This window comes from Balaenoptera physalus (assembly GCF_965194825.1).
Source record: "Balaenoptera physalus genome assembly, chromosome: 6".
Classification (NCBI taxonomy): domain Eukaryota; kingdom Metazoa; phylum Chordata; class Mammalia; order Artiodactyla; family Balaenopteridae; genus Balaenoptera; species Balaenoptera physalus.
The window spans coordinates 96,861,669-96,876,728 of NC_138885.1; the positions used below are offsets into that span (position 1 = coordinate 96,861,669).

The 15,060-nt window shown below is 42.1% G+C and overlaps 1 protein-coding gene across 1 annotated transcript in view; it reads right to left on the reverse strand.

Moving 5' to 3' along the window:
• The window catches only part of MDH1B (malate dehydrogenase 1B), a 34,475-nt gene extending 19,422 nt beyond the window's left edge, over nucleotides 1-15,053 (reverse strand). The window contains exons 1-5 of the mRNA XM_082467194.1: nucleotides 10,657-15,053; nucleotides 7,141-7,275; nucleotides 6,807-6,949; nucleotides 4,241-4,737; nucleotides 864-1,005 (exon numbers count right to left, since the gene is read on the reverse strand). Coding sequence (XP_082323320.1) covers nucleotides 864-1,005; nucleotides 4,241-4,737; nucleotides 6,807-6,949; nucleotides 7,141-7,275; nucleotides 10,657-10,803 — 1,064 coding nt within the window. The 5' untranslated portion in view covers nucleotides 10,804-15,053. The remainder of the gene's footprint in view (nucleotides 1-863; nucleotides 1,006-4,240; nucleotides 4,738-6,806; nucleotides 6,950-7,140; nucleotides 7,276-10,656) is intronic.
• Between the last annotated feature and the right edge of the window lie 7 nt (nucleotides 15,054-15,060).

The window sequence follows — 15,060 nt, forward strand, 5'->3', positions numbered from 1 at the left end:
AGACGAACGAGTCCAGGGACACAATTTCTAGGTGCGGGTAAAGGAAGGGAAGGGAAGAAAGGGGTGATGGAAAGGACATGCTACCACTGGGAAAGTGCTGCAAAGTTTAGAAACTTGTTCCAAAGGCGTTCCTCCCCCTTCCTCCTTCCACGCCCTTTTCGTCATGGTGGTGTTGACTGTGACAGGCACAGTTTCTAAGTGCTTTGCCTGTCTTAACCCATTTCATCTTCCCAATGACCCTATAAGACCCGTACTCTGTTACCATTTCCACTTGGCAGATGGGAAAACCGAGGCACAGAGACGTTAAGTAACTTCTCTAAAGTCACACAGCTAATGAGTGGCTGAATGAGAATTCCAACCCAGGTGGCTTGGCTCCAGAGATGGTGCTCCTTACCACGTCTCAATTCTGCCTTTCCTGGGTTCCTGTGGCAGTGAACTTTTTAAGACTTACCACAAATTCTCTGTTTACCCAACACCTAGCATGGCCTGGGCCTGCTCACCATTGTAATTCCTTATTCTCGAAGCTTTTTCAACTAATTTCAACTTGGACAGAGGTCTTTACATTAAATAAGACTCACTTTACATATGTTTGCTTTAGTGATAACATTAATGGAATCTGTGAGCCACTTTAAGGATAATCTGAAATATAAAAATTCAAAATTCCAAAATCAAATAAATTGGGGGTGGGGACTGACTAGTTGAAATTCTGTGGAATTCTCTACATTTCTTCAATAGAAAGCATAAATGAGGATGAGTGTGAACAAAGTTACTTCTGCCCACAGATTTCTAAGATGATTTTTAAATAATAACATTACACGTTTATTCAATATTGTTAGACTACTTCACTTAAAAAGATACTGTACCTATCAAAAATCAGGCTTAAAACAGGGCGTGAATAGTGAGGAGGTCCCCAAACAGCACTCTCATATCTGTAAACCTTGGCTTTTCTCAGATCGACGTAGTTATTTCCACTAATATTACCCCAAATTATCACATCTTTGATGCCTGTGAAGAAAAGAAATTTAAAAAAATATCGTAATATAAAAAATTGCCTGTAGTCTACTTTCTATTTGTGTGTTTGTTTTACGATTGGTCCTTTTGCTATAAAACAGACTTAAGTTTATGTTCCCTAAAAATGTGCAAACAATGTGGATCATCTCCTTAATCATCAGAGTCTGGCCATTCCTAATACACGTGGATGGTGTGAGCATGGGACTGAATTCAGGGAACACTGAAATGCTCCCTGAAAGAAATTGCTACTGAAAATTATACCCCTGCTCTGGTCCTAAGTTCACCACTCTGCTTGCCATGAAGAGGATTTTTTATCTGCTTTGATTCTGACAGAGAGTCCCTGATTTTAGACTGGAATAGAAATTTGGGCAAGTCACTTGACTCCCTGGGTGGCTTTCATTTCCTGCAGAATGGAGGTGCTGGAATAAGAGGACCCCGAGGAACATCTTAATCAACAAAGAGATATTGAATTAGCTTATATGTGTGAGGCACTTTTAGGTGGGAGGCTCAGAAGAAAACAAATCAGCCCAAATCCTTGCAATATTCTGGGGGTAGAGGGGAGTGGGTGAGAAAACAACTACTATACAACGTGATACATACTACCAAGAAAAAGAAGAGGATGGAGGTAGAGAGAAATAGGAATTGGTATTTCATGATTCTAGTATATGAAATTCTAATAATTCTCTCTAATAATTGTGGATTTTCTGGGAATGTATCTGAAGTGAAAATAGGGGATTTTATTGATTTATTTATAAACTTATTTATTTGTTTAAAAACTTAATTCTCTTAAAAGGTCACACCACTTTCTATTACAGAGATTAAATTCTTTCCTGTTCTGTATGAGATAAGATTGCTGTTGGCTTCAAGTAACAGAATATCCTTTTGACTTTGCTGAACTAGAAGGAGTTTACTTTTCTCAGATAACAAGTCGAGGTAGGCAGTGACACTGGTGCTTGTTAAGCAGCTCAAAAATGTTACTCTCTTGGCTTTCCCCTCATGGTCCTAAAATGACTGCAGCAGCTCCAAGTATCACACTCTTACAGAGTTGTGTTCAAAGGCAGGCAGGAGGGAAAAGAATTTTTCTTAAAGCTTTAAGGCCCTGTATAGCTCTAAATGCCTTAAATCAAGCTGGAGAAAATTATAGCGGACATCTGCTTTTTTTTTTTTTTTTTTTTTTTTGTCCTAACATCTCTTCCTACTTTTTTTCTTTAACAGCATACTGGTTTTTCTTTCAATAGGTACCCTCCCCCAATTTCAGTCCATTTGGTTTGGGTGAAGCTGTCCTCACCTCTCAGGTCTATCAATAGGCATCAGACCTAGATTCCAGATTTCTGGCCACAATGATTGATTTGGAGAAGGGCATGTGGTCTAAGCCCAGTCAATGAGATATTATTCTGCTACTTTTATACAAAGAATCGAAAGAGAACGCTCTTTTTCTACTGGGGTAGTTAAGCTATGATGCCCATAGCTATTTTGCCACTTTTTAGGGAAAGCCTATCCGAGAATCAGATCAAAGCTGAGGAAAGCAGAGCTGAGTGGCGAGCCACGTGAGAGCACGAACCAGGCTTGACATCATCATTTGAACCCCGGCATCCGGCTATGCCCCAAATAAGAACTACTCCTGCACTCTTCAGTTATGTGGAAAAGTAGCTCTGATTTTGGTCGCTTTGAGTGGATTTTCTGTCACTTGTACAGAAAGAGTTCCAACTAAGCCAATGTACATAGTCTGAGAAACAGGTTTATGTGTGAACTGAACTCAAGGGATATCCTGAAAAGGTTTGCTCCCCTCTGGGCATCTGGAATTCTCCTGGAATAATTCTCCCTGATGCTTTTTCTAGTTCATGTTACTTTGTTTAACTCTGTCTTTGTCGTTGCCAACTTCCTCCTTACTACTCCACTGACAATTCCACTTTAACAGCCATCCCTCTAACATTTCCCTTTTTTGTCCCAACTTGTCTCCACTTTTCTTTTTTCTGCTGCTCCTGTGCTTATTGGCTTTGAATACAGCAGGGTTTAGAATTTATGGTACCACCAGGCCCACAAGAGAGCAGCTTTCTGGTTGAAAGTGCCTGCTCTGTTTTAAATTTTGTAACACTGCCTCTTCTTGACACTTTCATCAGTGTATCACAGATCTTTTGTGAGAAATCAGTATCTACACATATACATATAAGGTTGATAACAGAGATAAAATGATTAGGAAATGTTTTCCTATTTAATAATTTTAGTATCCATTTGGCTGAGGTATGCACTGACCCTGGGGGTAAGACACTAATGATTTGTATGCAAGAATACCAGAAGTTATGGTCCTAGGGCTTTGTTGTTAAGAAAAGGACAATACGGCTCTTGCCCTAATGTGTGAGGGGCTCACCAAAGTCCTTTATAGCTCTGACTGAGAGCATTCTAGGCTCACATTTTACTGTCTTCCCAATTTTGCTTGATGTCATGCCTTGCACTTCCTGGCATTCTCAATAGACTTCGTTGCACCTGCTCCATCTAAGGGCACAAATAGCTAAAGTCTGTCAAATATGACAAATATTTTTAGATACAGCACTCCCCCTTTAGATACAAAAATCCATTTTCTGGTTCTGTCTCATCCTCCTATGATTTTGACCTCTATAAGTACAAAGGTTACTAGGAGCAGAAACTGATCAGATAGCATAATCACCTTAACAACTTTACTATCCTTGCAAATGTTTACCATGTGTCAGGCACTCCTCCAAGCACTTTAGAAATATTATCTCTTTAAATCCTGGCATCAATTCTAGGATGTAGGTGCTATTTACATCCTCATTTTACAGGTGAGGAAGTGAGGCACAGCAAGGTTAAGTGATTTGCCCCAAGTCACACAGGTGGGAAGTGGGGTGGGGGTCACTTTAACAGAGCCCTGAGTATTTTTTTAAAAAACACCCATTACGTTGGTTGACTACTATCACGGAAAAAAAAAGAAAAAAAAAGGAATATTAAGTTTCAAATTACTACTTGAAAAATAGAAATCTTATTTAAGTATTTGTTTCTTAATTTTTATAATGATGGGAAAAGATCAGCTAGTCATAAAAGCTAGTAGAAAGAAAATGCACAGTAGTGAAATCACACAATCAGAAGTTCTCTGCCTCTGCTTCATACTTTGTAGTCCAGATATCCCGACTGATTTTAGAGGGGACAGTGTTCTTCCTAGCTGCTGTGAAATCACGCTGTTTAAAACCAGACACGGAAACGGGAGCTCACTCACATGAGGGAGTCGTTTTCAGTTTTCTGGCCAGCTCCGCCTTCGCTTTGCCTTCTACGCCCAAGGCCACAGCGACAATATTGTGAGCGAAGTTTGGGGCGTATCTCATAAGCAAAGACGTTTTGAGATTCACAAAGGTTTTTCCTCCCACAATAATTCTGACGGAATCATGAGCATTTTTCTCAATCAGGGATCCGTAGAGGTGGCACAGAGTAGCCCTGCTTTGGATGCAGTCTTCCAAACTGTACACCTCCTTGTCCACGTGGTCGTCGAGGAAGATGATCACGTGGGCCTGGCGGAAGGCCTCCTCCGCTCGGGTGCAGACGGACACACTCTGCAGGAAGGGCGACGCCAGGTCCTGAGCCTCTTTCACAAGGCTTGTGAGTTTTTCTTCTGCCTGCTTGTTGTCAAATAGGTTTATGCTAATTTCCATATGCGGTCCAAACACTTCACCACTTGTCAAGATGGGAATTAGGTTGTAGCAGGCAGGCGCCGATGCACTAATAAAAATGCAAAGCCGATTACGAATGGTTAAATCTTTTGCTCCTTTTCAGGCTTTATTCTTTTTTTTTTAAAAGTACCAACCATGTATAGAAGTCTTTTTTTTTTTTTTATAAATTTATTTATTTATTTATTTTCGGCTGTGTTGGGTCTTCATTGCTGTGCGCGGGCTTTCTCTAGTTGCGGCTAGTGGGGGCTACTCTTTGTTGTGGTGCGCGGGCTTCTTATTGCAGTGGCTTCTTTTGTTGCGGAGTACGGGCTCTAGGCGAACGGGCTTCAGTAGTTGTGGCACGCGGGCTCAGTAGTTGTGGCTCACAGGCTCTAGAGCGCAGGCTCAGTAGTTGTGCCTCATGGGCTTAGTTGCCCCGCGGCATGTGGGATCTTCCCGGACCAGGGCTTGAACCCGTGTCCCCTGCACTGGCAGGCGGATTCTTAACCACTGTGCCACCAGGGAAGTCCCCAGGCTTTATTCTTAATAGATATAATTCTGCATGTGCATTAATAGGGTGATTTAATATCTTAAATTGGCATACACAGCTGCACAGACATTTTTAAGGCTAGAAATCAAAAGTAGAACAAAATAATTCTCACTGCTAACTTCTTGCTTTGGCCATCTGAAAACAATACCAAAGTAAGAAATGTACCTGTTTATAAGGCTTTTCAAATTAAATAGAATAGGCAGAAAGCAAAATTTAAAAGAACTGTGTCATATTACTGTAATTACGTGTTTACATTCTTTTTAAAAAAAGATAAGGAAATCAGTTTCACTTAACCATAACTCTTTTCTATGTTGTACCCTTATCTGCAAAGTAATGACATCTTTTAGAAAGGCCTATTTTTCCAAATCCTTATAAAGAAGCCTAGGGTCAACACAGGTGAGGTATCATGTATCTGCACCCACAATTCAGCCAGTATTTGAGTACTCTATAGCTTGGCTGATAACTGAGAGCCCTAATGACCGCTGAGGGGGAGTCTGGAAATGCATCTGGGCAATTTTTCATAGTGGGTTTGGAGAGAGGCGCAGTGGTGTTTTCAAGAGCATCTGTACCATTTTAATCCTTTAAAAATATCTAGGGACTTCCCTGGTGGTCCAGTGGTTAGGACTCTGTGCTCCCCATGCAGGGGGGCCCGGGTTTGATCCCTGGTCAGGGAGCTGGGTCCCGCAGGCCACAAGGAGGAGCCCGCATGCCGCAGATAAGAGCCCGGATGCTGCAAATAAAGATCCCGCGTGCTGCAGCTAAGACCCAGTGCAGCCAAATAAATAAATAAATATTAAAAAAAATCCTAAAGCCGATGTAATATTATTAAATCTGGGTGTAAAGTTCATGGACGGTTATTACATCATTCTCAGTTCTTTTCTGCATTTGAAATCTTTCATAATAACAAAGAATTTTTCAGATGAGCCTGTATATTAGGATACACACATAGGTAGTAAGAAGGGCAGTGTGAGAGACAGATTGAGAGGTGGGGAAAGGAAAGGGGGAGGGAGAGATAGAGCAAGATGGACAGCAGAAGGACAAAGAGGGAGGCAGAGCACAGAGATAGAGAGACAAAGCAATGACAAACATCGAATGTGTCCACCCACCACTGAGACTGAGAGTGATGAGGGGCAAAAGCAAGTGGGCAAGAGGAAGAGGGCAACAGTCAGGAAGATGGGGGAGGGAAGGGAGGAAACAAGGGAGAGGGAAGGAAGGACAGGGAGGCAAAGAGCAAGATGGTATGAGCAGCAGACAGCGTGAGACGCACAGAATGAGGGCAGGAGAGCTGGAGACAGTTATGCAAAGTAAGTATCTTTGCTATAAAGTTGCTCTTAGATTTAGTATGTATGTGTATTATATGCATATTACATACACATTAAACCTATATATAGTCTAACACTCATACATGGGGCTACACTAGGGGATTTATATGCATATACATATATTACATATCTATAATATTTCTATACATACATCCAAATCTCACACTTGACACTCAGATATTCTTCCATCATGTAATGAATCCTACATCATTGTCCTTCTAAACATAAAAAGCCAACCTCACGAATCCTGGGATTTGACGGTCCCACCTGGTGATCCAGACCTGCAAGGGGTTGATGAGACCTTTCAGGGCTTCTTTCTCCAGCTCTTTTCCTATGTGTGTCCCCAGGTTCTCTTGAGCAACTGTCTTCATCAGCTCAGTCGTCATGCTAGAGGTGACACCATAGTAAAGCTAAATATTGGGAAAGAAAAAATCAACACCAGAATAGTTGACAATGGCGATAATGGAGAGTTCTTGTTTAAAGCCCAAATAGAGTAAAAAGAGAGCTGAGAGAATACCTTAGAAAGCAAGACATTTGAAAAATATTATAATAGGAGAGAACGATAATGTTTTAGACAGATAAATCAACTTAATTTGTATACCTGGGCATGTTCTAGGAACTCATTATATCCTCCCAAAAGCAAACCCTTTCCTCCACGATCCAACAGCTCTCTCCAGATGATGGGGGAATTTTTGTGACTCCACTTATTCTTTTTACACAACTCTTTCAGCCACTCCTATTGAAAGATATAGTCCACGAGAAGTCACACATTGAATCTGCCTTGGAATTCAATTCAATACTTTAGAGTTCAAACATTAAAATACTAGTTTTTTTTTTTACTACCTCTGTGTATACATAATAAAATTTAGATATTTTTAAACTGTAAAATATAAATATAGAAATAGTGATGAACTGAGTAACAAATTAATCAAGTAAGAAAGAATATTCTTTGAATTCATCGACCAAATAAAGGTACTGAATGTTGCTCTCTTTCCTGAGTAGACCTGAAGTGCAAGGGTTTGGCTTAAAAAAGAAGCCAAGTTTTCCAACTCAAATGGTTTTCTGTATGAGATGTCTCTGGTTTTAGGGCCATATAAATTTGATATTGCTTTCCAAATATGTGAGTATAGTTTATATTTTTTAGATTGAATTAATGAGCTAAAAATTATCTTGGGATTTCTGATAATATTTACTAGAAAAAGTTTAAATCATCATTATCTGGTTTGTGTACACCAGGCCTTCCAATGACAATATCTGCATAGAGACAGAATGCAACATTTCTATGGGCAAAGTACATGGCAACATTCTTGTTTTTGGAGGAATGTATAACGAAGCTACCTTACAAATAAAATCTTACAAATGAATTTCCCTTGTTGATGTTTCCACCATGATGATTCCCCCATGGCCCCTCTAGTCACAACGTAGCCTGACCAGTGAAATACTGGGAGTCTAGAAGAAAGAGACTCTACCTCAAAGGACCTTCAGCAGCAAGCAGGGCATGGTGATGTCCTGGCAGGAGCTGGAAGAATATGTACAGGACTGGACCCTGAGGGTGCTGAATCAAGAGTGGAACATAAAGCTGAACAAGAGAGAATTTATCAAAATGAATCTCTCTTCTGCTATTCAAGAGTGTACACCCTGACAAAGACCTCAGAAGAGAGTGCTAACATGTTGCTAGGATGGCTCTTCAAAGCTTGGAGGAAGGGATGAAATAAAATGGAAATGCCAGAACTGTCATGGAAGACCACGGAAGAAGGGATGAAAAAGCTTAGAAAAAATGGGCTCGCTAGAGTGGATATGCTATGACGGAAGGCTGGAAAACTGTTGGTCACCTATGTTCTCTGGAAGGACCTGGAGGACACTACATTCACCAAAGTGACAAGGAATGCACTGATGAGAGGGGTCTCAGCATCACTGAGAAGCCTGGGCCATGGCTGTTAAATGACATGCTGTTATAGATCTGGGCCCTGTGGCAATTGGGAAGATAGAATTCTGAAATTAAAGAGGACAAGGGGCAGTGCCCACCAGAGAACATCTATTATGACAGGAGCACTAAGCAACCCAGCAGTAAGATAACTTAGACAGCTGAAGGCACAATGGGGACATGAAAAAGTTAGAGCTTATGCAATGGTCTGAGAAAACAAGCTATCACTCATCAAAGCGGATCTAGCCATTGCTGCTGCCATTAACAGAGATCAACGCTGACCTCCTGTTAATGGCACTATCCCTCAAAGACAACAACCAGCCTCTTGGTGGCAATCTGATTACATTGGACCCCTTCTACCCTGGAAAGAGCAGTGATTCACCTTGATTTTAATCAACATATATTCTGGATAAAGAATTGCCTTTATTGTTTGTAGGACTTTGGCCAGCACCCTGTTCAAGACTTTTCAAAATATTTAACCTACCAACATGGGAGCCTGCATAACATCACTTTGAACCAAGTAACCCATTTTAAAGTAAAGGATGTATGACATTGGGCATGAAACCAGGGACCCACTGGCCCTATCATATATGGCAACATCTAGCAGCATGCTAGAGGGATGGAACAACACACTGAAGATGCAGGCACCAGCTTAGAGACTGATACCTTGCAAGGATGGGGGTACCATCTTTCAGGATGCAATATATACCACAAATCAATAGAGTTTTGCCCCAATAGGTCAAATACATGAATCCAGGAACCAAGAATGGAATTAAGAGTGACCCTGCTTACCATCACTCCCAGTGACCCACCCAGGGTGAGGGGTGCTTCTATCAGGAAAAGTCCCGTTAAACTTTAATCTATGGCTGCCACATGGTCACTTAGAGCTCCTGTGCCAAGAGATCAGCCAGTAAGGAAAGGAGTTACCGTCATGGAAGGGGTAACTGCCCCTGTTGATCAGGAGCATGTAGGGCAGCTATTACCCAATGTGGGCAGGAAAGAATGCTTGGCATCTAGGTAATCCATTGGGGCATCCTTGGTAGTGCCTTGCTCAATTTTGACAGCAAATGGACAGGTGCAACAGTCATATCCTGAAAAGGGAATAGAGACGAGGGCTCAGACCCCTAAGGATACAGGTGTAAGTCACCACCACACCTAATAAGTCACCTGAATCAGCAGAGGGTGAGGGGAATCTACAATGGATAGAAGAGAAGAAAGGTGATGAGTCATTTATGGTGCTGAATGATGTGTAGTGCTGAAATGATGTGCTGCGGAGACTATTGTTCATTTAACTAAACTTCCTCTTATAAAGTTTCCCCGGGGAGAGATGCCAACCAGAATTCTGGAAGAGCTGTTCCCAGATGGTGTGAACGTATTATATGCAGCATGGGGATCCAAAAGGCACAACTGGTGAACTAGCAGATCCTGTCACGCGTAGTCCCTATTCCTCCTTCGTGACCAAGGCACTCATTCCCCCTGCCACGAGGTGTATTGGCTGTTGATGGCTCAGTGCTGAGTCTCTCTCTGGAAATTGACCTCAACCAAAGGATGTTCCCTTGCCGAAGGTTAAGTCTCTTCCCCAGGGCAGCCCACATCCTATGACTGCTAGCTGTAGGAGAACAAAAGCCTGGCCTCCTTGCCTGTTTGGGGGGGTATCTCTGAAGGGCCATCCCAGCTTCAGAGTTCCCTGTAGGGCTGGCTGAGCCCTTTGTTAGAGCTGGATGGCAGTTCAACTTCTCCCATTGCCCAGTCCTGCTGCCCTCATTCTTTCTAAGGATGTTGTTCCCAAGAGCACTCCCCAGTAAAGGAAACTCCTTCACCCAAATTTCCATCTCAGTCCCAAAGAAGGGTGTGTCAAATAAACAAGTCCCTCATGTCATTAGAAATCAATATGAAGGAGAATTGAAAGTTAAAAAGTGCAATATAAGCTATGTGGATTCTTGGGGGAAAAATACCAGCCAAATTTATTCTACTTACAGGTTAGGGCCTCATTTGTTCTATTAGGTACTAGGAAAAAAATACAAATTATGTTTTGAGGCTGATAAGTCAGGACTTATTTTACTAATATTAAAATATCAATAGTACATGAACATTCATTACTGGAAAGCTATCTGATACACTAGCTAATATTTAATTAAATCAGAACACATTTTTCTGTGTGTGTGAGTTTAACAAACTGTAAAGGCCTCTTACCTCCCAAACATCAGGATGTTGTGTAATTTTATGTATCCGAAAATCAGGAAGATTCTTTTGTAAATAATCTGCCAGAAGTTCTGCTTTAGCATAATATGGGCAATCTGCTCTACCTAAAAAATTCAAATTAGCAATATTTTCTTTCATCACATGGAAATTATCATGTAGTTACAAGTATTTGTCATATAATTACAGAATCAATCACACAGTTACAATATAATTTATATAGAGTTATAGCATAAACTGCCATAACATAAACTTTTGATTTTTATTATATTGGCAAAATAAAATGAATTTCATAGGAGATCAGAATCATTAGTAATAAAATGTGGAAAGGAAAAAAGACTATTGAATATTTATTTTCCTCCAGTGCTATATTAGACCTCACTTCCTCTAAGAGGCTGCCAGGCTACTAATTAAGCATGAACTACTCATAATGAACTACTCATTAGTAGCTACTAAAAGGCAAAGTGTGAAGTGAGGAGTGGTGGTAAAATCACATGTGGACTTGATATGTGTGCAGAGAGTATTGGGGGAAGGGGAAGGAGAATTGGCGGGAGAGAGAAGAGTCTGGCTTAATTTCTTTTTTCTGGCGTGGGTAGGTGATCCTGACCTTACTAGAGAGAAATCATGGGTGAGAAGTTTAAATTATAAAGTGCAGCTGGAAGTATCTGTAGTATATCTAAGTGGCTATGACCAGCAGGCAGCTGCACCTGCAAATCTGAAGAGCAGGCCTTATGTAATAGCTTAGGATACAGATATTGCAGGCATAAACACAGAGAAAGTGACAGCCACTAAAGTTGGTGGGACTGGATGTCCGGTAGAGTAGGAGGGGCAGGGGCCAAGGGCAGAACCCTCTCTATAGCATTCTTCCCCGATTACTCCCAATCACCAGTTCTTCAACCTCCTCGTGACTTCTAAGTCATCAACCCCTCTCAAACTCCCCCTGGCTATTAGCCTCCCTGTTTAGTTCAAATCCATGGCTCATGAATTCAGACCACTCTTCTGGTTCATGTCTTCAATTCTCTTGCCCCACTGGGCTTCTGGCAAGTAAGCCTGGTAAATGCCCCTCACCCTGAATGAATCCAGTAAATTGCCTTTTCTGTGCCTGGGTTTCATGTACTTGGCACCCCTGGATAAACATGGTAGAACCAAGCAGAGTGGCACCATTATAAATTCATGGTCACCAGTCTCAACTGGCCCTCAACTCTTCCTGGAGATCCCTCTGTTTCCCTTGGCAGCACTCTCTTCTGGTCTCTACAATTACCATTCCAAACTGTCTACTTCCTTCAAGCCTCTTCCTTCTCTCCAATATTTTTCTGTATATCAGAAGACAACAGAAAACTCTGCTTTCTACTTTATGCAAACTAAACCAAATCATACAAAAAGGCACCAGTTGGGAAATCCCCCAACCTCCTGCCATCAAACCTACTAGCCTATCTGCATTTGGACTCATCCTTTCCTTCTTTCTTCTATTCAGTGGAAGAGGGATCCTACCTCGTATCCAGATCCAATCTCACCACTTATGCTCTGAACACCACCCTCTTCCACCTCCATTGGTTATCCCCTTTTTCTAGCATCTTAGCTCTGTTTCTAATGGCCTGTTTCTACCATAATTAAAATATACTCATTATATTTAAGTTTCTCCTGTCCTGAGAAACAAAAGGCCCATGACCCCCTTCAGTCGTTGCCTTCTACCTGCCCTTTTCTACTAAAACTTGAAATAGTTCTTGAAATAGTTCTCTACACTTGCCATCCCCAGTTCCTCACTTCCATTGATTTCTCATGCCACTGCAATCTGGCTTTTCCCATAATTCTCTAGAAGGTCACCATGGACCTCCATGTCACTAAATCCAATGGATACTTTTTGATCCTTTTCTTGTTGACCCTTGGTAGCATTTGTCTCCCTTCAACTTTTGAAATACCCACTATGGTGGGGGCATTCTTCAGGTTTTCTTCCTACTTCTCTGGCCACTCCTCATTACACTTTTAGGTTCCTATTCCTTTATTAATGCATTAAAAGGTTAGCATTCTACAAGGTATCTTATCTTCATACTCTAGGATCCTTCCTGGATAATCTCCTCCACTCCTTTGGTTTCAAGTAGAAATCTGTATTTCCAGTTCAGAACTACCTCCTTATCTAGATGTCTACACCCTCCTGTATTTTTTCAACTTCTTCTAAATGTCTTATAGGCACTCAGCATGTCTATGACAGATTTTGCCACCACTCGCCTACTAAATTTGCTCCTTCTCTTATGTTCTTTATGTTCATCTACCCAGTTATTTAAGAGTATTAACAGTACCCAGAGTATAAAGCCTACTCTTCTGCTTTTTTTCAATGACTTCCCATCTACCCAGTTATGCAAACTACTGCTTGGGAATAATTTTAACTCTTTCTTCTCCCTTCCTTTCTTCCTCCACCTAGGTAAATGTCTAGTTCTATAGATTCTGCTCCCTAACATCTCTCCAATCCATTCACTTCTTTCCATTTCCATTGCCCACCTTCCTAGACCAGGCCACCAGTATTTCCTTCCTGGACTACAGTACCTAACTGGGCTCTGGGCATCCAGTCTTTTTCTTCTCACACTGTAGCAATAACACTCAGATAAAATGCAAATTTGATTATGTATCTCCTTCCAAAAACCTTCCATGTACTTTAGATAAAGTTTAAAATATTGAGGGCTTCCCTGGTGGCGCAGTGGTTAAGAATCTGCCTGCCAGTGCAGGGGACACGGGTTCGAGCCCCAGTCCGGGAAGATCCCACATGCCATGGAGCAACTAAGTCCATGCACCACAACTACTGAGCCTGCGTGCTGCAACTACTGAAGCCCGCGTGCCTAGAGCCCGTGCTCTGCAACAAGAGAAGACACCACAATGAGAGGCCCGTGCACTGCAATGAAGAGTAGCCCCCACTCGCTGCAACTAGAGAAAGCCCGCACACAGCAACGAAGACCCAACGCAGCCAAAAATAAATATAAATCAAAATAAATACATCTAAAAAAATATTGAACGTGGCTCAGAAGAATATACGTTATCTAACTCTGGCCTTAACATATGATAGTCTCTTCCTTGTACTCTATGCTCCAACCCTACTAAATCTTTTTCAATTTTCTGCTTATTGTATACTCTCAAAAATCACCAAACTAGCTTTCCTCATTGCAGCCCCACTCCCTGCTACCCGTGCCTAATTTACTTTCCTCCTCCCTACTTATTTCCTCTCCGATAGGTAACACTCATCTTTCAGGACCCTGATTAAAAAATCACTTCTTCTGGGAAGTCTTTGCCTAAGAAAGGTCCCCTGCCACTGCCACTGCTCCTATAGAACCCAGCCCTGCCACTGCCACAAATGCAACATTCTCAAAAATACTCTTCTGAATGAATAAAGGAGCAAAGGAAATAGGTTTTCAGGCAGATGGGAGATGACAATTGTGTTAAGGCATCAAAGAGGTCAAATAAGACAAGGACCGGACAGCTTCTGTAAAATCATTGGTGACTTCGGTGAGGGCCATTTCTGAAAGGAGGCAGAAGTAGAAACCAGATTGAGTGGAAGGAGGACCTGGAGATAGAAGAGCAGTCTACCCTTTTGAGAAACTTGCTGAGAGGAAAGGAGGCAGGTACAATAGCCTGCTGCAGTAAAAGCCTCTTTGGTGGTTTTCTGGATGCCAGTGGACATTTCCAGTCCATTCCCTCCATTGCTGACAAGGAGGGTTTCCTAAAATGCAAGCTCATTAAGATACCCTCCTGCTTAAACATTTTAAATGACTCCTCATTGCTTTCAGCATACAGTTCAAACACCTTTGCTTGGTGTTCTTGAAGTGCAAGGATCCGGCTTCTGCTCCCATTCTTGCCCCAGGTCCAGTCACTTCCTCCATATCCAGAGGCCATGACACTTCTAGCCTCTGTGCCTTTTTCTGGAATGTCCTCCCTATTCCAAACCTTCACAAATCAGCTCTTGTAACACCCCCCAGAGCCCTGTGCACATACCCCTCATTGCATTAATCACACTGTATCAAAAGTACTTGTTTACATGCTTCTGTATCCCAGGAGACTGAAAGCTCCTCGAAGGCAGGGATGTGTCTTTCCCCTCACTGTATCCCCTGTGTCCAGCAGTGCTTTGTACACAGTCACTGCCCAACATACATTTTTGAATGAAAGCATAATAAAGCCTGGGTGGTCCATATAGAGGCTGGAGTTGCTAGAACATAAGCCAGTTAAGAAGATCACTGGCAAGCGGTCATAGGAGGAGAGTAGCTGTCGGTGTTTTGAGCGATCTGCGGGCGGACGCGGGGATCACTCACCAGCGAGTACAAATTTGGCCATAGTGAAGCCAGGACCCGGGGCCTTGAGCCGCTGCTCCACCGTTTCCGGGCAACCACGCCGCTCAGGACCCGGCGCAGGCGCACT